This window comes from Neopsephotus bourkii, unplaced genomic scaffold (genome assembly GCF_033783945.1).
Source record: "Neopsephotus bourkii isolate Nb327-2 ecotype Australia unplaced genomic scaffold, CSIRO-AGI_Nbou_v1 NB_1234, whole genome shotgun sequence".
Taxonomy (NCBI): Eukaryota; Metazoa; Chordata; class Aves; order Psittaciformes; family Psittacidae; genus Neopsephotus; species Neopsephotus bourkii.
Window position 1 is genome coordinate 1,332,963 of NW_026901719.1, and position 24,900 is coordinate 1,357,862.

At 38.7% G+C, this 24,900-nt stretch overlaps 2 protein-coding genes across 7 annotated transcripts in view; one reads left to right on the top strand and one right to left on the bottom strand.

The window, feature by feature from the left end:
• OFD1 (OFD1 centriole and centriolar satellite protein) overlaps nucleotides 1-14,116 on the top strand; it is a 32,590-nt gene extending 18,474 nt beyond the window's left edge. The window contains exons 16-22 of the mRNA XM_061364461.1: nucleotides 1,360-1,492; nucleotides 6,177-6,277; nucleotides 9,832-9,951; nucleotides 11,010-11,167; nucleotides 12,071-12,226; nucleotides 12,888-12,952; nucleotides 13,947-14,116. Coding sequence (XP_061220445.1) covers nucleotides 1,360-1,492; nucleotides 6,177-6,277; nucleotides 9,832-9,951; nucleotides 11,010-11,167; nucleotides 12,071-12,226; nucleotides 12,888-12,952; nucleotides 13,947-13,992 — 779 coding nt within the window. The 3' untranslated portion in view covers nucleotides 13,993-14,116. The remainder of the gene's footprint in view (nucleotides 1-1,359; nucleotides 1,493-6,176; nucleotides 6,278-9,831; nucleotides 9,952-11,009; nucleotides 11,168-12,070; nucleotides 12,227-12,887; nucleotides 12,953-13,946) is intronic.
• Nucleotides 14,117-14,580: 464 nt separating this feature from the next.
• Nucleotides 14,581-24,900, bottom strand: part of GPM6B (glycoprotein M6B) — a 111,431-nt gene continuing 101,111 nt past the window's right edge. For 4 of the 6 annotated variants that reach the window (XM_061364448.1, XM_061364445.1, XM_061364442.1 and 1 more), the window contains 4 exons: nucleotides 21,755-21,926; nucleotides 19,722-19,795; nucleotides 19,345-19,410; nucleotides 14,581-17,026 (listed from right to left, as the gene is read on the bottom strand). In XM_061364448.1, the coding sequence (XP_061220432.1) occupies nucleotides 16,877-17,026; nucleotides 19,345-19,410; nucleotides 19,722-19,795; nucleotides 21,755-21,926 (462 nt within the window). In that variant the 3' untranslated portion in view covers nucleotides 14,581-16,876. Of the gene's footprint in view, nucleotides 17,027-17,483; nucleotides 18,670-19,344; nucleotides 19,411-19,721; nucleotides 19,796-21,754; nucleotides 21,927-24,900 lie in introns of those variants that run through there. The other 2 variants (XM_061364443.1, XM_061364446.1) reach the window with 1 other exon arrangement.

Sequence of the window (24,900 nt, forward strand, 5' to 3'; positions counted from 1 at the left end):
AAGCTATGAGCCAAACACCTCAGGTATTTGTCTTCTAGTAGAACATCAGTAAATTCAACCCTGCATCATTTCAAAGTGATAGTAGGTTGTAGTAGATTATGGTATGACTGGTGTGCCGTCTGTCTTCTGACAGGCAGTATGTGTTACACTGAGGAGGCACTAAGTACTTACGTGCGTAAGTACTGCGTGCTGTTCTTGTCCATTTGTTCTGCACATGAAAGTTGGACAAGTTATTTTATAGAAGATTGGATGCGAGTGAGCTGAGGGTTTCTACCACTAACAGGTACTTCTGATACATGAGTATGATGTAACTGCTGGGACCTGTTCTGTTAGTGCTCAGCTTCCCTAGAGGGTGTTCATTTGTGATGCGTGAGCATAGGGGCTGTCTGGAGGTAAAAATACATGAGCAACCCCTAGTCTGAAGCATCCTGATTTCTGCAGTGGGATGTGCACCAGGAATTGGGTCCACTTCTATGCAACCGTCTGAAAGGACTTCAAGTATGGGAGTGTTAATAATGGCTTTTTATCTATTTCTTGAGCCAAATTAGCGCTGACTACTGTAAAAGTTATTTAGTTAATGAAGAGAAGGAAAAAACCCCAGGACCTGCCTACTGAGTGAATATCGTATCTTATGGGAAAAGTAGTATAGTTTAGTAATGAAAGACCTGTACAGCTGCACAAGAAAGGAAAATTGAAATTGCAAAGTAAAACTTAAGCACTGGACTTTGCAAATTTGATTAAAAGCCTTTTTAATGTATGGATTTTGGTTTTTACTTTGGTTTCTTATGAAACTCAAGACTCTCTAGTTATACTCTCTGTTTCCTTCTGTGCTGACTTTACAGCTGTTGATAAAAGGATAAAACCTTCAAAGGTTTTCCTCCTTCCTTCATCACCTATTTTCACAAATCTGCAAAAAAAAACCATTCAGGTTTAATTTCCTAATGCAGCATCGCCTTTGAGAGACCTCAAGAATTATCTTTAGCTGGCTAGTAAGCACATGCTTAACTTGAAATCTGGGTCCATAACTGCTTCCTCTAATGACCAGCAGGGGAGAAATTATTTGGTGTTTTGCAGAGGTGCTGCAGTTTGCAGGGAGCATAGGTGTATGGGTGATGAAAATCATGGCTTTGTAAGGAGTAAGTTTATGATGGTGAAGGCCTGTAAAGGTGAATTGCCCACAGGAAAACTAAACCAAACAAACCCAAAATAAAGAAATTACCAGCACAAGAAGTCAGGTTAAGAACTGGATGTTAGTTGTCTTATGGTGTCGTGCACGGTTCAGTTCTGCATGTGCAGCCTTGTCTGAAAAATGGTAGGACAAATAACTGGCTTACTAATCGTGTGATTTTCATTCTGCAGACACCAGTCACTTGTACCTTAGCTCTTCACAGCAGAGTGTTGACAAGGTGCTCTCTCCTATTTCAAAGCCATATCCACTTTCATCTTCTGAGTCTGTTTCTTCCTCACCATCCAGTCACGGCCAGAAAATCAGGTAACATTGATTACAAAACAACTTTTTTAACCTGCTTTTTAAAGAAACATTTATCTACCTGTGTGTGCCAAGCTCTTCTAAAGATGGATAAGGATTTCCCTTCTTGAATATCATGCCTCAGGAGGAACTTAGTCACAGAAACACCAAACATCCCCCCCACATTCAAACACCTTTGGCAAATATGATTTCATATTTTTCATCTCTCTTAAATTTGTGCCTCCTTACAATGCAAAGTTATGTGCAGTGAAATACTTAAGTGCATTAGAAACTTCAGGTGAATGTGGTGTTTCTTTAAAAAGAAAAAAAAAAGTCTCTTCCTGTGACAAAGTAAAAGTTGATTGATTTATGTAGTTTCCTGTATAGTCATTTAACTGTTGTAGCTGAGCAAAGATGAAAGCTTAGAAGGATTCCCTCTGTTGGGGCAAACAGTAATGGCAGCAGTAGACCCAGGGCCTAAAATATCCGAAAGTGCTAGGCAAAGGACCGACAAGTCTATCTGGGGAGTGAGAACCTGAGGCATCCTAAGCACGTTAGTTTAATGCAAATAGAATAAATTGATAAACATCCATCGCTGAAACTTAGCTCAAATTCTACCATTTAAGGATATTAATGTGTAGAACTGTGCTTAGCACTTTCAGGTTATGCCACTTCAACCAATGTAAGTATTGCTTTGTTGCCGTGTGTGCCTTTGAAGATAGCAGGTGGCTCCTTTGGTGTGCAATGCCACCACTAGGGCAAAAGTAATAAAAAGGTTAGGTGTTGACTTTGTTGTTTTTCAGACTGTTGTAGATATCTACATAGATTTAACAATGAATTTTGCTTTTGCCCTTCTTCTGCCCCTGTTTGCTTTTCAGTATTTCCTGTGTCATTGTTCTTGACAAACTTTTGAAAGCAGGATTTGCTGTGGATTCTCATATTTCAAGCTCTGCAGGGCTTGAAATCTATTGTAGTGCTGTAGTCCACCTGTTCCATTGCATTTCTTTACAGAGTAGACCATTTTCAGGCAGCTGACTAAAAGATGTATTGTTAGTAAATAAATGTTTTTTTAATCACTAATTTCAGAAAATGGCTTTTCCAGAAGTTTTAACATTCCGAAAATGTTTAAAATCTGTTCCTAAATGTAAATCTGAGTTAAAACAACCACTGACTTGTATGACTATAATATCTATGGAAAAGTGTTAGTTTTTTAAGCAGTGAGGAATGTATGCATATGTCCAAGATGTATCTGAGTTTTCCTGGTGTCCTGTAACTTTGGACCATATTGGTAAGTTAAAAATTTGGACTTTATACTGTTTAGGTAAGAATAATGTTTGAATCATGTTTCAAATGGGAATGTAAAGGTACTACAGTAGCCAATTAACTATTAACTATTACTTGGCATGTCTTATTTACAATAGTCCTGTTGGACATCTCACCCTTGTATGAATTACCCAAATGTGAATGTGTTTTTAGCAGTTTGCTGTCATGAGCTTTTTTGGGATTTGACAGTTTTGATTCCTCTACTAGGCTTCTATGCCATCCATATAAATTTGGTTCCAATAACGCTAACAAGAACTCTTGCTGACATTGCAGCCTAATTTGAGAACAAACTTTGTTTCAGAAGATAAAGTTGGGTCTTTAGAGGAGTAAACTTCATTTTTCAATGACTTAAAATAATTTTTCATCTTCCTTAGAACAGGTGTTTTGAATACGCTTGATGTTCAAAAGCTGCCAAGGTTATATTTGATGCACACAAAACCCCTTAAAAAAAAAAAAGACCACTAATTCCTTGAGCAAAGCTATGTCTCTTTTATTGTGTCTCTGTTTGTCACATCTGTGACCTGACTGCTGAGCTTTTGCTGATTGAAGCTGGGTAGTTTCTGCTGCCTGAGAATTTAAATCAAGGCAGTTGTACATTCTCACATCATTAGCAAGCTGTAATGTTAACTTTGTTGTTGTTCTCTGAAGAGCTTGTTCATGTGTCTATCTTATAATTTTCAGAATAGGAATTCTCCAGTCTCCTTTGCATGTGAGAAAGGGATGATGGGTGGCAGAAGTTTTCTCTTTTCATTTGTTTTTTGATTGGTGTGGGTGGTTGTTCTTTTTTTTTCTTTCAAGGAAATGAGCAACTTGGCAAAATTAAGCTGTATAAGAACGACTTCACTTTCCTCTCTGTATCTCCTATTTCCATGTATGAAATTCTTCTATTCTTATAGTAATTTGGTGCTACCACTCTCCAAAGTTGAGAATCCTGAATAGGTGTCTTCAGAAAAAGCTCAAATATTTCATTATTAATGTTTCTTTCTTTAGAGAAACTTGAATTGGCCTTAACCTGCTAGCCATCATTCTGGATTTGATGGTGGAAGAAAGACGACTTGTGCTGGGGCAGCGCCAGCAGGCATTCATAGGGCTTTCTTATTTTGTTATCAAGTCCTCAGTAGACTAGACATTTCGTGTAGACAGGGTCTGTTCTGTGGCTAGAATTTGGGGAGAGCCTTTATAATCTTGGCCTTGAAAAGGAGCTGTTGGTATTTCCAGGGACTGGAGGGTTATTTTCTTTAAGTGGCTGTCTCCTTTCCCTGCTCATTCGCGTTTCCTACAGTATATCTCAGATATCCTGTATTCCTCTGACAGACCTTACAAAGCGAAGGTTGAATGTCAACCTGCATATTAAGATGACATGGGAAAATGCTCTAATAGTGTGAGGGACTGTACTTTGAAAGTGGGCAGAGTCCACTCTGCCTTAAGAGTGAATAGCATGAGAAAGTTGTGTCGCAAAGAAAAGGCCAGGGTCTGGACAGGCAGCAGTGGGTTGTAGTTGTGTGTTTGGGTTCCTTGTGACAAAGCAGGGGGATGAGGTCCCAGTAATTTTCTTGAACTTGGTGCTTTCCCCAGGGCCTTCCTAAAGGGAAAACATGTTGAGGATTTCTCAACTTCTTGTGCCTTGGACTGTTTTCTGTTACATAAAATATTTGAGAAATGCATGTGTGGGCTTTTCCAGTTATTTACTCTCATTATTGGGTAAATGCCGTATCATTGGTGTATTGTGGGATTAGTTTATGACCTGTAGGTTTTAAGTGGCAATGGGAACTTTGAAAAGAAAATATAATGCTCTAACACCAGTAAGCGCTTACAAGTTAAACCAGTGTCAGTGGGCCAGAACAGTTGCTTCTATGACTACAGGAGCTCCTTGTTTATTTACATTTCAAGATATGAGTGTTACGAAGGAAGCCAATAAACACAGGAGAAGACTGGAGTTATAAGGCAGATTATTATCTAAACTTCCTTTTTTATTTAGGAACGAAGAAACTGATTATGAGGTTACCAGTTTTAGGCTAAAAAAAGTAATTATGGACATTAACAAAATAGTTTAGATGGTGGTGATTGGGGTTTTGGTGGGTTTTTTTAAGCTTTAATGGTAATTTTATGCATAACCCATGAAGTTTAACAATTTGGTGTCGACTGGCATAGCAGTCTTGTTTTATGGAATATTGACGTTAAGTACAGCTCAGGGCTTGGTTGCCAACTTTGCATGATGGAATGAATTTTGAAAGCTGTTTGGAAATACGTGTGTTCACCTCTCTTCATGGAGCTGACCTCCCAGTTTGCTGACTCAGAGGCAGTGTGTTGACTGTCTGTCTAGCAGGATGTGGTATTGAAGAAAGTGGCATGGATGTCCATAAACCTTGCATCCTTAAAAAAGTATTTAACAGTTAACCATTTCTGTGAAGGAAAGGCTAAAAACATGACCTAGAACTCCAAAAACTTGAAGTTCCATTTACTCTGCCATATTTAATTTACAGGGTGTTTTTCCCCACTGACTTTATTGAACTATCCTTCTGGCAATGCAGTTTTAGTTGTTTGTCCACCCATTTACATTTTTGTTGAACATGTCTCATTGTGGGGGCATGTTTTGTTTGTTCTCCACTTTTCCTTCATAGGAGACCTGAATTCCTTAGATTGTAAGTACAACATATTTATGTGGTGGTGAAGAGCACCAGCTGGTGTGGAATAAGCTCCTTTATGAAGTGCTGCTGTTGAATTTCATTAGTGACCTACACTCCTGTTTTCCGTTCTGGTTCTGGTCAGGGTTTAGTAATTGGGTCACATGGGATATACTGTTATTTCACATTATCTTTCTGATGAGATAAATGGGGATTTAGAATGAGGGCACTAACCCCACTTTTCATAGCACCCAGATTTTCACTCCTGCATATATGTTTTGCCAGACATCTAATCCTAATATACTTCAAACACATCTGTTAAGATGACATCAAAGTGGGAATTAAGACTGTAACAGAGAGCCTAAAAAGGCAAATTTCTTAATTTCATTTGACTAAGTGTCACACTCATTGTATTCCTCCTTTTTTCTTACTCCTTCTTATGCTTTTTGAGGGTGCAGTTTGTTTTAATATAATGCCTTTATGTTATATATAGGCCTTAGGGAAAGGCAGCATGGAGCTGGCTATCAGAGAAGTGGAGCTGTCTTTTGGTAATCGTCACCAAAATACATTTAAGTGTATTTAAATACCTCAACCTTTGGGCCAGAAAGTTACAGCATTCTCGTTTCATGGTTTTTTTTGTTTGGTTTAATCTGTTTCTAAGCACGTAAGTAGTCCTTGTATTTAAATCTCAGATTGCTATTTGCTTAAAAGTTTAGCATTTATATTTATTAAATTGTTTATGTCCTTCCTTTTTCTTTCAGACTTCATAATCAGCGAGCAGATAAATCAGATTTCAGTGACCTTCCCAAACCAGACAAACTAATACGTGAGGACCTTGAAGACTGCATTTCTTCTCTTGAATGTAAGTGTTTGTGCATTTTAGACAGTTCGTTTAACACCTTAGTGCTTAATGGTTGTGAGACAATTGTCTTGATAGCTTAAGACTGTAGTGGGAGAGAATAAAGTCTGACTGGTGTTGGAAATAAGAAGAAGAGTCTCTAATGATGAGGGATAAATTTTCTTCCTATTTGTGCATTTAGGAAGAGAAGATTATGTAGCAATAAGTACACATTAAAATCAAGTTGGTTCTGAATTTTGAGAACTTTTTGTTCCAGGATCTTGCATAACCTTGTTCTGATTAACGCATGTAGGTCTGACAGTTGTTTCAGAGTGGTTTAAAATTGTGTAGGGTTGGTTTAAAATTGTGTAGGGTTTGGTTTTGGTTTTAAACAGCAAAGCATATTAGTATATAAACTAACTTGAAGCTGTTTCATATTTGCTGCGTAAAGTAAAACTCCAAGGAGTGTTTCTTGTGGACCGGTATCAGAGTACTATTACCAAGCTGTAATTTTGAAGATAAGTTTCTTGCAGCCATTACATGTACTCTTGTTAATATTTTTTTTTTTTTCTTCAGTAACTGAGGCTTAAATAGTTTTATGAATTAGGAGTAACTTTAGAAGTGTTTGTAAGCGTGTAAAGAACAGTTGCAATTATGCTATCATTAATCAGCATCTTTGAGTAGTTTTGGAATATGTGGTTCAGTTACTGAAACCATCAGTGTTACCCTATTTTTTATCTCTGTTTTTTTTTTCCTCTGAGGTCAGCATTTTATTTATTTACGTTTTTGTGCTCTTGCTGATTGCAGTAAGGCCTTTGTCATTATGTCACTAATGGTTTGTGTTGAGTGCTGTTTCCTTCTCTCTATATGCTGCAGTAAGCCTGCAGGGTCAGTTCCCAAAAGTTTTTGATGTAACTGTGGTACTGTAGAAAAAGCAGGATAACTGAAGTTAATGCACTTTATAGCCATTTGTGTATTGAAAGAAAAACAGGAGCACGTTTACTGGCTGTATTTCCTAGTTTTTCAGCATTTGAGTGACATCGTAATGTTCGACTTGAGCAGAGTTCTTTCCTATGGAACTGGGGGTTTAAAGTAAGTGAAACTTCAGTAAGGAAGATGTAGACTGCAAGCTAAACACCTTTCCCATTTCTGAATTTTGATAGGTCTGTAAAGTCTTGATACTGGTGGAGATAATGTCATTAGGTGGTATGATTAATCCACAGTTGGTGAAGAGATTATTGTATGGGAGAGTTATAATCACTGATTTCAAGGAAGATATCTCTAACTGGAGTGAGTTAGGTCCCAGACTGGTTTATTCTTTTGGTTGTGGTTAGATAAATGGAGTGATGCATTTGCTCATGCTCCTGAACCTATGAGTATACAGCTTTCAGTGTTTTAAAAAGAACCAACCCCAAAAGCTACTGTTTGTTTGAACAGCAATTGTGCTGACAGTTTTTAGTGGTAACTAGCAGAAGCTGATGACTCATCTATTCATTTCTCTCTGAAGTCTTACTCAGTATATTCATTATTTTTTAATTTATCTCATTTACTTTTCTAAGCTTTAAACGCATTATTTGAATGTGAGTTGAGTCTGTAGCCACTAATGGTTTCCACTCCTCATATTTTAGATTTAGATTTACTTGTTTAATTTTGTATTAGAGACTTTAGGAATACATTAGATAGTTCACTTTTATCGCATATGAGGCTAAGCTGGCATTTCCTTAGCAAGCCTACCAGAGTAGGTGCTGTGCCCAAGTAAATTACCACTGTGTCATTAAGTGATGTTGGGTAGTTGAAAGGGTGGTTTTAAGAGCTTGCATATGCTGATGATTTCTCAATCAACAGTACTTCAGCTGGGTCAGACTGCATCACAAGACAATCTCAGTATGCAGAAGGAAACCAGAATGGCTAAAAAAGGGAGCAGGTAACAACCCAGGAGAAACTTGGGACGGAGGGAGGATAAGGATGTAGAATCTAAAAAGTAAATGTAGAGTAAGATATAATTGAGGAAGAAGTTGATAAGAGTAGAAAAAATAAAACTGAGTGAAGAAGATGCCAGAAAATATGGTGGAAGCCTTTTAATCCTACTGTGAGTGAGCTCTAGCGAGAAAAGATTGGAATTTGTTGGCAGTAATTGCTTTAGTTGATGTGCTTGTGTTAAGGAAAAATGCATCTCTTGCTGTCCACCCTTACGTAAAGCAGTGATGGCATACAAAAACTGTTACCTTTTTGTCCTTTGCAGGGTAGTTAATGTAAAGATACTTCGTGCTATATTGTTTTGGGGTTGGTTTGTCTCCTTTGTTTGTGAGGTTATCAGACCTTGTGTTTAGATATAATATTTATCAGGAACCTATTTCTGAAAGGAACTTTTTGACTAAACATTACTTACCCCAGAAAACGTTACTGAAATTTCATGTCGAAATAATGATGTTGATAACACTACAATTTAAACCTCAAGTTAAAGAGAGAGCAAAAAAAAAAAACAGAATAGCTTTTTCTTCTGAGTGTAATAGCTCATCATTTTGATCTTAGGTAAAACTTGCATAGAATTCACTTTCCCAGGTGAAGCTGATAGGACTTCTGGTGCTTTTGTAAGAACCTGAAACAGTCTTGTAACTTAGCTAGACTGATGTTTTGGCAGATGTTTTCTCTGATGCTTTCATCTATAATTCCTTTAAAATATTTTAAAGAGATCCAGAGCATTCCGAGAGAGAGGCTGATTGGTTTGGGTGTCTCATTTTTCTTCATGCAGTATATTTCAGTTTTATTATAATGTGGGAAACAAAAATCTTGAAACCTTGATAATATTTAAAGGATAAGAAATTTCAAACCTTTACCTAAAAATTAAGGAGATACATGAGGTATCCGTACTATGGTACACCAAATGCTTTGAAAATGGTCTTGTGTATTTGAGGTTGGCTACCTACAGGTAAAGGCTACATCTGACTTGTTATTTCTCTTTATTTTCTCTCATAAAATTGATATAATAGCAGCCTGCATACTTGGCAAATAAATAATCGGGAAGCAGCTGAGTATCACAGCAGTGATCACAGTTGAAGTGCAGTACTGTGGTTTGTAAATTCCGAGCTACGTTGCACAGGGGGAAGAATACAAAGTAGAATATGGGAATTAGCAGTTATCCATCCTGTGCACTGAAGAAGACAAGGATCCTACTAAAAAAATAGTATGCAATCAAATAAATAAAGGTTGTTTTATGTGCATAGGAAGTATGAGCTGAGCTAAACTTGGCCATGTAATTTTTCTGTGACCTGTATCTTAGATAAAGAAATTGAAACATTTTGGTTTTCTAGTATATATTTATTCATGAATCTGTTTTGGCTTTGTAAACAGGTGTGTTCCAATAGCTAATTTCAAAACTAACAATTCTGTAATTAAAAAAGCAAGTACAGCCTATAATTCTTAGTCCTCAGGGAAATGACCAAGTTGAAGGGAAAATGCTTAATTAGTGCTGATATTTATGTGTTCTAGTTCAGCCATTCCCACACTTCGCATCCATTGCTTTGCTCCACTATTGTGATTACAAAATAATGAAGCCATTGTTCAAATTTCTTCTCCAGATCAGGGAGACATTCCAGAGCAGTGTGAAAGTGATGCCTTGCATCCGTGTGGGGACATCGTCAATGGAAACCATGTCACAGCCACTGTGCCAGCAGCAGCCGCTTCACTGCAGGACTTAAGTGAGTTCTCCACTCAGAAACTAAAGTGAATACCCTTTTTAGATGTCGTATGTGTAACACAAAAAGCCAGATATTTAACATTTGGTGGGTATGTATGCTGGTGTGATGGAAAATTTGTCCGAAAGTCCTAATTATGTGATGAAGGAAAGTTTTCTGTTGCTTTACTGAATTAGGGTAACTTCACCCTTGTTTTGGTCAAATTTGTTTTTAATTTAAACACTTTTGCCACCCATCCCACCCTCCTGTCCAGCTTTTGGAGGGATGATTTTGTTCTTTTCAGGATAATTATTCTTTCTGCACTTGATAGAAAAAAAGACTTGAAAAATTTTTGGCGGTTGTGTTTCTGTTTTACATGCTTTATATAGTGCTTGTCTGGATTTTTTTTCATTTTTCTTGGCTGTGTTTGCAAATTGTATTACCCCAGTGCTGTGTTAATTTTTCAGGTAGGTGAAGATGATGTCAGTGCAGCACATGCCACTTTTCTAATTGTCCTAGATAGAAGCATTATGATTATTTTTATTTACAGAAAAGCTTTCTAACTTCTAACAATCCCCAGTATTTAGTTTGCCTATCTAATTACTGTCTGAATGTTGTCCTACTTGCACAGCTTTTTAGATAAGCTGGTCACATCAGCAGTGTGTCCTGCAATGATTTTCAAGGGGTTTGTAAGTACTTTGCTTTATAAATGTAAAGAATTATATTCAATCATATTGCTGAGGGGGAAAGAATATAGCAACATGAATTTTAGGATAACAGAGATTTAATGAGAAATTCCATGACAGGAATGACAAGCGCATAGAGAGATTTGTCAGCTCTCTGGCCTCTACTTTGGCTTTACAATTTAGCTCTTAGGGAGTCATACATCAGAATAAAAATGTTTAGAGGTGGGAAGAAACATTACCAGATACCTAAGAATAACATTGGTGTATGTATAAACAATATATCCAGTTGTTTTTCATTTACTCATAATGTTACAGAGGACCTGATACTGATTTGTATGCTACTGTAGCAAATAACCGAACTACATAGGTCACAGATGTTGAAATAATTTTTCACAGCGGTGCTGGATCAAAACCAGATCAAAGAACAGGATAGAGAAGTGGAGAAAAACTTGGAAGAAGAAGAAGAAAGGAAAGCAAGAGAAGAAAGGGAAGAAAGAGAACTACAGGAAGCTTTGGAAAGACAGCAAAAAGAAGAGGAAAAGCTTAACAAAGAGGTAATGATTTAGTATTTTTACTTCTTACAGTAATGCAGCTTTGTAGTGTCATGTATTTTAGGATTCCTATGTGTGTTACTTGATTTAAAATAGACTTTATTCTTTAAGTGAAAATAGTACAGGCAAAGTTCTTTTATGATCAACCAGCCTTGATAGAATTTCTCCTTATGCCAAGTAACTTTTTTCACGGGAAGCAGATGGTTTTTCTTCCATGCTTCATGCAGCTGGAAGCTACAGTTCTATGGCCAGAACCATGCTATTGGAATAGGCTATACAGTCACTGTCTTTCTGGCCTGGGCTGTTCCTGGTGGGACGCCACTGGAACATGTTAATGTCCATCTCTTTGCTAGATTATGTCAGGGTATCTAGGGTACTTTCTTGGAAGCAGATGTTGTAAGGAGACCTTAAGGAATTTGCTTAAATCCCTTTGAGTTGATATGGCATGTGTTGAAATAGTGTTGTGGACTTCTAGGACCAGTATAAAACTTGGGTTTTGCTCCCTCCCATTTCACCTTCCTCTTCCCACTCATAAATCTTGGTTAATTTGATTCCACCATGTGTACCCTAGCCTTCACACCTGCAAACTAGGCCCTTCAAGTTAGTGGCATACCTGTGTCAGCTCATCTTCAGTTCACATGTAGGTGTCACACACATATCTCAGGCTTCACAGCATCTCCGACACCTAGACAGGGTTAGAGTGGGATTTTGCGAGTGTCATGTTTGTAATTGAAGCAATAGCTTAACATTTCATTTTGAAGTGCATGTAATGGGTTTAATGCTGTTTAGACTGGCATGTTTTACCCACATTAATGTAAATTCCTCCTTGTAATGCAGGTATTAAAATATAGAGGTTGGGGTTTTTTTGAGCTGATCAATATTTAATTTTGATTATGTGTCTTAAAGCAGATTCAAGACTCAGTGAAAATAGATGAAAAAGAAGATAAGGAGGGGAAAAAATCTGAAAACAGTAATTCTGGTGCTGAAGATAGTGTAAAGGATCCTACTCCAAATCCATTAGAAAAATATATGAAACTAATTCAGCAAAGGAGGGCAAACAAGGTGATTATTCTCAAAGTGGGGTTCCAAAAATAATATTGACTGAATTTAGATCTTGCTAAGTATGTTTCCAGTGAAAACAGTATCCCCATTTTTATTTTTTTTCCCTTCATTCAGAAGCTTTATCTAACAACCTGCAGAAGTGTGTTTGGATTTGTATTGCAAAATTGTGTTGACTCAAAAGAACAAAATCTGAAACCTTTCTTCTATAAGGGCTTTTGTTCTGTGTCCTGTGGGAGGGGTTGGCTTGTTTGTTTGGTTTTCAGGTACTAGGACAATATTTACATTTAAAAGTCCTCAGTTTTTAGTTTAAACTGTGCTTAAATAGTTTGAATATACACAAGTCAGCTTGTGTTCCACTGACACGACTGAGAGCATTTTTTTCTGGCAAAATGGAAAATTTGATCTTAAAGAACAGGTGTGTATGGGAATGTATCACATGACTTTGATGAAGAAATGTAGCCTATTTTTGTTCAGACATTATCCAAACCTGATTTTTCCCAAGTGTTATTCTAGATGCAATGTAATGTTTGAGAATTAGGGTATCATCTCCTTTGGATGATTTATTTTCAGTTAGGTGCCTTAAAGTACAGATTCTTGAAGTCACTTAAACCTTAACTGAAGAACCAGTTACAGACAATGTATTTTTGATCTTGGTTGCCAGGATTCAAAAAAAGAAGTAGAAGTGTCACTTACAGAGGGTTTTGGACTTAGTGAAAAGGATGACAGGTAAGGTTCACATATTATTATTCATCATTTTTGTTACTCCATATTAATAGCCACAGTATGAGTTATGCTTAAGAGACATCTGCCTCTTAAAATAAACCAGTAATCAAAACCAAATTAAAATAAACCAGTAATCAAAACTGAATGTGTTGCAAAAAATTAAGGACCCTTCCAGTTATTACACAAGTAAGTTGTGAAACGATCCATTTCAATAGCTAAGGCAATTAGACCTTTGTATCTGCATCTGGGTGCCATCTCCTGATTCTTCACACTGAGCTGAAGTATGCGGGATTTTTCTTGGGTTATGCCTCTGTGAAGGTTTGTTAGTGCCGCACCTTGCAGATAGTCTGTTACTAGCATTGAATCTAGCTTTGAGTTATCATCAGGAACACTGTGGGCTTTTAACAAATGAGTTCACACTTTTTGTCAGAGATTTGCATTGCTTGCACTGGATTACCACAGCTAGGGTATTTCCTCTGCTTCTTTCTAGACACTGATCAATAGGATATGTAGTTCTTAGTTGCTTAAGAGGGGAAAAAACCTAACAGCCCTCTATGACATCTTTCAGTTTAATTGACGATGTAGAAATGAAAATATGTATAAGCAAAAAATATGGAGCAATTAAAAAAATGCTCACTGGAACAGTAGTAATGATTCAGTATTCTGTGCCCTTGAAGTGCTGGTTTACATACGGAACCCTACCCTGTGCTCCAGAATTGGTACATGTGCAGTGTTATTTTTACTGGGTGAGCACCACAGATGGAGCAGGTAGAAAGACAGATAGTATGTCTTTTTGGTAGGTAGGAGATGACTTTCTGTTCATTAAGGCCCAAGTCTTCACCCTTAAGGGCTTGCTTATTTCCTTCAGTTCACTGAAACAGCAAGAGAACTGCAGCATAGGCAATCTCTTAACTTCCTTTTTAAAACAAATCTTTATATTTAAGATAAAAAACTACTTTGACTCACACAACTTTCTTTTCCTCTCTTCTTAATACAGCACTGCAGATATTTCTCATGGAGACATGGATGAAAGCTTCTGGTGAACAATAGCTGCTGCTAATTATTATTATTACGATGTTTTTAAAGCAGCTTTCTGCCTGTAACAAGTGTCAGGCACCAAGATTGCAGACTGTATAATTATAGACTAATAAAGCTGAGTTTGAGCTGTCTCATCGCTTCAGCCGTTGACTTCAGATAGTGAGTCCCAGTGTGTCACTAATGCAGAAGGGTCTTGGGTGGGGCAAAAGAAGGGACAAAGCAGTGTGAAGAAATTAATCAGCATGTCTAGGTAGATTGGCTTTGGCACTGAATTCCTGTAATTTCTATAAACATTGACAGCTGTTCAAGTGGGGCCCTCCCCCCAACCCCTTCCCCTCTGTAGGTCAATGTAATATAGTAGTGTGCAGGTAACAGAAAAATGCAGTCATCATGACCTGTTTTTAAAGTTGTCTCGTAGGGACAAGGTGCCTTGGGCTTGGCTGGTTTCAGAGTGCAGTGTGACAGACCCAATCCAACATGTCCCTTTTACTGCTGTGGCAGGGGAAGCAAACACACACTTGTAGAAGCAGCCTTATCTTGTGTATCACCTTGTTGGTATTAACCACCCCAGAATGGAGAGATTAAAATAAAAATGCTATTTAACTCATCTTTATTTAAGCTTTGTATTTTGTAGGTAGATTATAGGCAAGATCATTAAACTTTATTTACAGTATAAAATACAGTATTTTTATCAATGAAGTGATTTTGAGTGGCAGCATATATTACAACTTGCACTGCATTTGAGGCTGCTCAGCTTGACCTAGCTACAGGAACATGAAGCCAAGTTTGACAGAATTTAGGGGCAAAAACCAAAGCTCTGTCTTGAATTCATCAGAAGCTGAAACGTGTACCACAGATGTGACAGAAATAAACTTTGCTTTTAGAAATCAAGCTAGTATGTAATCTGGTGGCAAGTCTAATTTTACATGCTGCTTAATTTGGTGCTGCAGCAACGCTGGCACTTCGAATATTTCTGTGAGGCCTTCTGTTCGATGCCCAGAATGGGACAGGTAGTGCTTGTTGCATTATGCTGCCCAGGAACAACTACCACCACTTTGTGCTAGAGCCACCTGCTGATTTGCCACGCTGAAGCATGTGCCGCCAGGGCCTCCCTTCCCACTACAGGAGCACGTGGATACTCCTGAAGAAAACGTCTTTAACTTCAGACAGGGACAGAAAGCCTGAAGGTGCACCAGGACGGAGCAGCTGTAAGTCTGTTTTCAAATAAGCGTACACAAGTGTTTTCTATTATCTACAAATATTTATTTTAACACTTGGATGTAACTACAGGAAGCCCTTGGCACTGATAGAAAATATTGATTCACTGTTAGGTTACAAAAATTTATACATAGCAAAATTTAATGCTCTTTACATAAAAATATTAGACTACTTAAACAAAACTTCAAAAACTCCCAGTCATAGCTACACTGAATTAGAAAAGAATTAGGCTTTAAGACACTGCCTCCATTTTACCCTTATGCAAACACTGGGCTAGAACATCACCTGCATTGCCGTAGAAATGTCTCCTTCATGCAACAGGTAAGAACATACACTAGGCTATTTTGTCATATTTGCTCTACATTGATCAACTTACTTTGCCCCTGTTTTGAAACTGTCAAATTAGACTTCAACATTTAAAAAAAAGACTATTTGAAGTTAATACCCCCAAAAACACCCTTCTCTTAATACTGACTTGAAGGAATTTGTGCTGCCTTTGCTTTATATTCAGCAAACAGTCAAAACTATCAAACCACACGTCAGCTTAACATGGGTATGACTTGAATATTTAATTTTTTTCAAATGCTGATGTGTTTTACTCCCCCCCAACATTTATATATATATATATCATATAGAACAAACACCAAATATACCATCACTAATACTCAAGATATCACTGAATGCTTCTGAAAAAAAACATTAATTAGAAGGCAGACTTCTATGGGAAATGACTTTAAAATGGCACCAGTTTGTTTGTTGTTGTTTCTCTGAACACCACATTTTCTTAATGTGCTAATTCATTTGTAAAAAGGAAAACACAGAAGCACTGACTATAATAAATTTGCTAAGCACCAAGATAGAGAAAGGTGGACAACCTGTATTCTGCTTTATGGCTGTAATTTGTATTGTTTGTGTAAATCTCTGCAAACTTTCTCATCCGCTCATTTGGAATAGTCAGATCAGTGTCATTTTAATAAGGTAACACTTTTCACATACTTAAAATGTAGGATAATGGTCTCCTGCCATTATATAAATGCTAAGACATTTATAGAAAATAAATATTAAGGCAAAGCTGACATTTATTTTCCAAGAAGGGGATCATTATCCAGACCCAGGGATCTACATTCCATTAAATACATAATAAAAAGATTAGAACTTGGGACCTTTACTCAACACTCCCATGAGCACAGGAGCACAACTGCTTCATCATAGAAAAGTGTGGCACAAGAGCAGGGTGCTGTTCCTGCAGCCCAGGCCAGGAATGTGCCAGGGCAGCCCTGCTGCAGCTCGGGAGACTTTAGGCCTTTGCCTAAGGTCTGCACAGCGGGTGGCTGCCTGCTGGTGTGGAGCACCTGCCACAGCTCTGTGCAGGGCTCAGGGCTGTAGGAACACATCAAATGCTAAATATCAAAAATCTGGAAGAAGAATATTTTGGTCACTTAGTGTGAAGTGTTGCCTTTTAAAATGCCTGGAATAAAACCTCCATTCTCTGTAAGAAAGGATGGAAGATTACCCATGGGAAGGTCTCCCTATGAAAGTGTTCCAGGAGCTGGAATGTGAAGCTTTTGCACTTCTAACTTTGTTTGGTAGACACACGTGTACTGCAGAGCAGCTATTTGTTGATTTGTCAGAGCTACAGGAATTCTTCTGAGGAATTACTGTGGCAAACATCTATGTGTAAGAATTGAGTTGCTCTTTTGACCGAGACTGGATATCCTGAAGCTCCTGCTCTTCTTTTGCTTTGATATCTTGGTAGGCCTGCATTTTGCTGGCATCCTTTAAGTAGGCCCAGTTAGAAGACAGTATCATGAGGAAGTGGATCTGGAAGAGAAGGGTGAGCATGATGGCTAGTGAGCATGTCAAGAGGCAAAGCAAGCTGCTAGTTAGATTAATAGACGCTCTTTGAAATAACAACCAAAAAAAATAAAGTTACTCTAAGTTAATAAGCATTCTGTTATGAAAACAAGCACAGAGGCTATTTCCACAGGTCTCTAGGATCTGGCATGCTAACACTTCAGTCAGTTATTCACAATTTAGAGGCAGTTAGTAGAACAGTAACAAAATGAGCTACAGAGTTGTACGGATCAATTAAAATGCAGAATGGGGGAAGCAGGAAAAAGGTTTTGTACGTGGCGAGACACGGCATCCATAAACTACGAGGTGCTCAGGAGAACTGCTGGCTGAGGTTGTGCTGGTTACGCATATCCAAGCCCAGATCCCGGCAAGTCTTTTCCCCCAACAAGCAGATGAGAATTCCACCCTCCCCCTGGAAAAAGCCTGCAACTGTAAACAGTTTTATTTACGTGAACAAGGCTACAGTAACAGTGAAAAATTAAACAACAAAACATGAATCCAAAACTAAGCAAAAGCATGCAATCTCCGGGTTAAGAAGTCTTAATCATGTACTTTTATAGCTACATTTTAAATTTCCATTGTCTAACCTCAGGTGAAGAGTTTTGTACCACATGTAGCAACCAGTTCTTTTTCTTTTAGTTACCGGGTAGGTTTTTTCTAATTTGTGCCTTCGTCTCTTCCCAACTTCTTTTCACCACACTTCATGCAACAAAATCTACATCTGAAAACACTGATTCACTTTTTTTTTCCTCTTTTCCCTAACAGTGTAAAAAAGCCTCTCTGGCCTATGCATGGTTTTGCTTCCCGTGCAGTCATACTTACATTTTTTGAGATCTGGCTACTGAGAAATCAGTTACTAAAGTGCAAGCTGCACAAGAGCAGAAGCTATTTATAAGCTCATTCTTACTAGTTCAGGGTCTAAAGGAAAGAATGTGATTGTTTTACGCAGAGCTAATGCAAGGATGCATTTCCTTCCAGAGAGGGTGTGATTTGGCAATTACTTGAAACTGAAGTAAGAGGAAATAATCAACTTCTTCATCCATGGAATCACTGGAAACACAAGCCAATTTGTCCATGGATACCTGGGCTTCCGACTTCTGCCAAAAGAGATTGGCACTACCTTATTACTCCTTTTCTTTTGCATCATATATATTTTGTATGCTTGGGAGGGGGTTGTATTTGATGGAGAATAAATTAACAATTCTGACCCTGAACTGTTCCAGTACTTGTTTAAGAGATGACTGTTAGAAAGCCAGTGGAGACTTGAACTGAAAACATCCCATCTTCAGAAGGATGCTTTAGAAAGACCCCTACAGTAACTGAATCCTCTCGACATGGAAGAATAGCCAGATCTCATCCACATCATAGTTCATATACAAGAAGTCATTTTATTAATCTGATCAGCTAAACGATGCTTATTGAAGCTATTTACAATTACTGTCACAAAATTCAGAAAGCTAGACTCTCAGCCTAGGGTGTCAGTGGTATTTCAAGCTACGCAATGCAGCTCTTTACTGGGCTTATACAATTTAGAATTTAGTGCAGCAATCTTCCCGACTCTTAAACTTCAAAACAGCATAGTTATATGTAGTAGCCATCATGTAGATCAGCTGGTGGAAGAGAACAAAATACAGGACAGTAAGATACAACAAGGTGACGGCTCAAGCCCACTTGGGCAACTGTCGATACTTTTACAACAGACGTTATTGTGAGCTTCTTCCAGGGTGAAGATGCAAGATAAATCATTTGCCATTGCAGACCTAAAGGCTATTTCATCTACAAATATTTGGGTTACACCTCAGTTGGCTGACATGAGGTTAGAAGCTAGCAGCAAAAGGAAACATTAGATGTATGAATAAGTCATCTCCTTAACATCTCCTTTTTCCAACTGCCACCTGTAAGTGGCATTGCAGAGTTGGACGAGCCAAACTGCCTGGGCCCAGACAAAAAAACCAAGAGGTTACAAGCAACTGATCAAAGAAACTACAAAAATGAAACAAAATAATGGATATAAACCCAGAAATAGTGGGTAGAAGTAGGATTTTCAAAGGATATGCAAAAAATTTCTTTCTAAGGATGAGGGAGGTGGGTTACGATGACTTCTTAGAGCAAATGTTTGGGACCTGCTGACTTGTAATGACCAAATTGCAGCAGCAAATAATGGTGATTACAGCTCACTTAATGTCTACTACCACTATTTTGAAGATACACAAAATTCAATCTTAAAGCATCTTAAGCCTGAAAGGAACATGTCATGCAGTAAACCATCAAAAAATACTACCCACCAATGCTATGACGGTGGCACCAGCTCCAGCACAAGCCACAATGAACAGGTGGTAAGACATGTAGAACTAGGGGGAAAAAGAATGTCAAAAACACTGAAGTAAATGAGAATAATGCAATATTTATTTCAACTGTTCTCAAGGATAAGGCTAATAAAGGCATCTTCACTGCAGGGTATTCAAAGCTTTAGAAAAGAAAACTGTTCTGAAGTAATTTTCTTTTATTGGATGACCTAACAGAATAATCTCAGTGTTGCATTTAAATCAATCTCTTTATACTACCAGGATTAGTTTTCTCCAAAGTTTTTTATCAAGCTATTTATTACACTGTGCCTGAGTGACTTGTAGGCAAAAGCTGCCAACAGGTTATGTTTCTGTACCTCATTCGTGTTGCAGATGTTCTCTAGAATCGGGCCACAGGCTTTGCCAGGTACAGCATTCCAAGGGATAATACCTGAAATACCACAGCAAAAGAAACCACTAATTTTAGCGATCAACACACACTTTCTGTTCCTCTCTCCTCTTTTCCGCCCACCTGCCAGTTGTGTTCCCATTCTGGGCATCCGCACATTGACCAGCAGAGCTCTGAGTTGGCAGGAGGAATTAAAACAACTCACTCAAGATGCGCTTTCTCCTCACACCGAGGCTCGCTGCCAAGGCATGTTCTCAGATGTGGTTTTCCCATATGGCAGCCAAATGGTTGGTTGGGTTTTTGCACTCCAGGTCCAGTCCCATACCGCCTACTCCCCCACTCGGCACTGAGAGGGATGAACTGCACCTCAGAGGTACTTGGCACCTTTCAGGATAGTGCTTACTTACTAGATTAAGATCTATTTGAAATTAGGAGAGTGTGAATATGGAGCTAGACAGTAGGATTACAGGATTTTTTTCTGGTTTAAATTCTGATGGGTAAAAAGCATTTGGGAAACACTGCCACAAGGAAATTCAGCCTGCTGCACCTCACCTACTCCCAGTTACTTTTCTTAACAGAACTGAAAATCTGAAAAGTCAATGGCATCTAGCAGATCTAAAATAACCTAAACTCTTAGACCAATAACAGATGTAAAGCTTAAGCAAAAGCCATTTGAAACAGGAGAAAACAAGCTTGTCTCCCCATCGACCTTGCATTTCAAACTCAGTTGTCTGGAATTAGCAACTCTGCAAGGGGCAGGTCACTGAAATTATCTCAGGATGGTTTGGCTTTCAAAGAGATTTTACAGGATTTACTTTAAAGCCAGCGTCTTCTCTGCAACTGCAATATACACCTGAAGCCTTTTAGCTACTGCTTCCAGCCAAAAACATGAGGGCAGTTCAGTGACACAAGTTGCCGGTTAAGGAGCTGCTCTCTCCCACTACACACTGAAACCCAAATGATTTTACTGAACAGAGGAACAGCCAAGCCCCATGTGATGCTTGCACAGCTGCCAAACAACAGGGAGAAGCAGAAAGGTGGAGGAGCCCATCTCCTCCCTGCACTCCCAGGCTCTGCTGCTGAAGAAAACGTCTTCCCAGCCTCTTGCTGTCAGTTGCTAAAATAGGTTGCAAGCATTTAACTGATTTGGGACTTCTTGCTTTTAAAATGAGTATATCTCTTCTACTGGAATTACAGTTCGGAAAGGAAAGCAAGCCCAAGCTTCCTTACTTTTTCAACTCTGAATCCGTTTCCTCAGCTGTCATGGTTTGAGCCAGCCAAAACCAGGACATGAGCTTTGAATGCCTTAGTCCAAAGAAAGAAGCATTCCTAGAAAACGCTTGCTAAAATGATGCCAAAAGTCCTGGTGACAAAAGCTCTTCTGCACAAGGGAAGCGGCAAAGATTAACTTCAGACAAAATTCTCCATAAGGAATGAACTACTTTGAAAACCCTGACCCTATTTTAAGCTATTGTCCCACTCTCTTCTCTGCTACCTGCACACCCGTGGGATTGCTGTGTCTCATCAAAGCAGCATTAATTCAATAATTGTTAAGGCAGACTCCTCATTGCAGGTTTTTGGTCTTTTAAACTGAAAGTAACTGTTAGTGCAAAGTTCAGCTGCTAACTTCCTATTTAAATATAAAACCAGCTTTTTGAAAGGAAAGAATTTATACACATGGGTTCAAAAACCAGGATCTGGTTATCTATTTCTCAGCACTGGTTCCAAGCAGTTTATTTTGAGGCTGATCTATTTTTAAACCTAATATTATAGTATTGGAAACCGCCACAAAATTACTTTAGATAAATGACTTGCCAGTTCAGTGAAATTGATTGCATCTGGAAAGAGATCAGTGTAATCTGAATTAATTAGAAAAGTAATAGCACATTCAGAGATACAAGATGCTTTTGCATTTGGTTCATTTGATAAGGCTGAGACAAAACTACTGAAGACAGTCCAAGGAGAAAGGATAAAGCATTTAATCAGGATTAAAATGAGTACCGTATTGCCTGATATCCACGCAGATCTGGTCCCCTGGAACTGTCACATTTGTCTGAAGAGATTTGATGACTTCGCAAGTTGACCATATGTTATAGAACATAAAGACAGGCACAGCAGAGAAGCCAAAGACCCCAAGCCAGGCCACTCCAAGCACATAGGTGAGGAAAACAAACTGGGCAGAGAAAACACAAGCACTTCACATTTATCTTTGAAAAGAACACGTGAATTTTCCTTAACAAGGCTTCAAAATAATCTTTAAGCATACCTTTGGAAATCAAGGAATATAAAACATTTGATTTCCAAGCATGAATAAAATCAGTATTCTCACTGCTTACAATTACATTGGTAGTTTGAGTGCTACTGAGAAAGTAATTCAGGCATTTCCTTTTTCATCAGCCTGCTTGAGCAAACAGCTTGCCCTCCTGAAAGAGCAGTCCATTAATTCCTCAAGATTCTCAGCTAAGCAGGGACGCTGGTTGTAGGCTAAACCCAATAACATTCCAACAAAAATCAATTCAAGGAGTTTTTTAATTAACTGTAGTTACCAGCATATCTATGCAAGTTGCAAATCAAAACAACAGAGTGAATCGATGCTCACAGAGCTCTCCCACACTGATTTATTGAAGTCAATTTTGAACGTACCATTTGAGAATGCCTATTTTTTAAAACATATCACAACCTTTACAGCAGATCAGAAGGATTCAGTTGATCTAATACACATTTGCAAAGAAGAAAATTAGTTACATCACCTTAGAGAACCATGGATTTTCCATTGAAATTGGCTGGTTTGGATTCGCTCATTTTAAAAATAAAAAAAATACCACATGCATTTTCTTTGGTAATATTACAAAGTATGGCACTCACTGCTCTGGAAATTTCCAGCTTCCCACTCCCACCCACTGGACTTCTTCCTTTTTCCCTCTGCTTCTAAGTTTCATGATAAAACTGAATTCCCTGGCATCAGTTCCTAGCTCCCTCCTCCTGGTGACACAAGGATTTGGATCCCACTTGGAAAGTGGGGGAACACTGTGACATCTTCTGTGTTCCCTGTTCCCTGTTATTTAACTGTAGGTGTACTGGAAAGGCTTTACTTGCACTGGTGTTGCACTGTCTTACTTAAAACTTGTGTGCCAGAGAACAACAGTGAGGATGGAAAAGGCTCTGATGTGGGAGAATGTTCTCTCAGCCTCACCCAGAAATGACACACTGAACTAATGCTGCAGTGGTGGAGGTTCACATCCTCATAGGTTTTTGTCCAGGTGTGCTGAACAATACTGCAAACAGTATTGTTCAGGTGAGGCTTTACAGTCAGTGAAGGCGGTGTGTGTGGGGAGGTGGGAGAGCTTGCAAACTAAGGCACACAACCCAGCTAGCCTTTAATTCATACACAACTGAACTGAAATACCCTATTTCGTATTAGATAGTGCCACACAAGAGACCTGTGTGTTTTACGTGAGAGTTGAGAATTCTGTCTTTGGATTTTGGATAAATGGACCAGTTCACAGGATTTTTATAGGTCCACATTTTATGATGAGTATGTCTGCATACATATATGTGGAAGTGTTCATGCAAGGAAGAACACAAAGCCTTTAACTCCTAAAGTAGCCAGGAGAAAACACACTCATTCTCACATTTAATGTGATAACTGTGGGAAATGGCTGTTTTGCATTACCACAGCCAAAACAAAAAATTTATGGAAGTTGGAAGTCTGTCTTCTGCTATAACCTTATGCAAGATTGTCTTGGGTTTAGCAGTAGCAGTCATTTTTCTCCTTCTTGGTAGCTGGTGCAGTGCTGTGTTTTGACTTTCAACCTGGGAACAGAGCTGATAACAATGATGTTTTAGTCTGGCCAAGGACTTTGTGTGCCTTATGCTCTGCCAGGGAGGAGGGAAGCCGGGAGGAAGCAGAGACAGGACACCTGACCCAAACTGACCAAAGAGGTATTCCATACCACAGCACGTCATGCCCAGGAGGTAACTGGGAGTTACCTGGAAGGGCTAGGGGGACTGCAGGGTTGGAGGAGGTATCGGTCGGTGCTTGGTCGGACTGGGGGGGCAAGTTATCGGTTGGCTGGTGGTGAGGTGTTGTATTCTCTTCCCTTGTTATTTCCTTTATCATTACTATTATTGGTGGTAGCAGTAGTGATTTGTGTTATACCTTAGTTACTAAACTGTTCTTATCTCAACCCGTGGGAGTTGCATTCTTTTCGATTCTCCTCTCCGTCCCTCCGGGAGTAGGGGGAGGGCAAGAAGGGAAGCAGTGAGTGAACGAGCTGCCTGACTGGTTTTAAACCACGACAAAGATGGAAGGGACAGCCTTTCAGGACCTCGCTCAGTAATGTAACAGAGACAGGAGTAGATTAAAGGAGGATAAGTTAATAAAAATAATTACTGTATATCTAAAAGCTTGTTGTCCATACTCAGCTGACGCCAACATTCTGTTAAGGTATTTTATCTCCTTGCAAATCTTGTCCTGACCCTGGTGTTTTAAGCAGCTCTACCACTACACAGCAGCATACAGGCATTTTTATGCCACGACTGTCACCACTAACACTAATGTGTCTAACCAGAGCTCCAAGCAATTATTCAGCTGCTAAATTCTCTCCTTCACTTGTGTGGACAAATATGGGCAAACATGAAAGTACATTTTTTCTGTCATATTTCTATGTGTCACGCTGGTATTTGTGTAAGCAGCTGACAATCACGTGCCTGCAGCTACTCAGCTTCACAAGCAATTCTCTGCAGTAATTAGATGCACATATGTTTATGTTTCTACTATAGTTTGGATCTTTGGAAAACACTGCTATAGATCTAATTTTGCTCCTCAGTAACGATCACACTTGCTAGAAAAAAAAAAGGCAAGTTAATAGCTGCTTGACTGGAAAATGATTGTATGTCTTCTTTTTATTAGCTCTTGGAAAATTCAGTAACTACCCAACAGCACAGTGGAAAAATTGTTAACCCTCTTGAAAATAAACATGCATTTCTTTTGTATTTAACCAGCTGAAAGTACATATTTTTAAAGTACAGGATATAGATTGTATATTAAAATGCAACAATCACATCAAAAGCCTCTTCTCTTTTCACCCACACTTTCCCGTGGGCGATCTGTCATACTGCTTAGCTTCCTCCATAACTACAAGCTT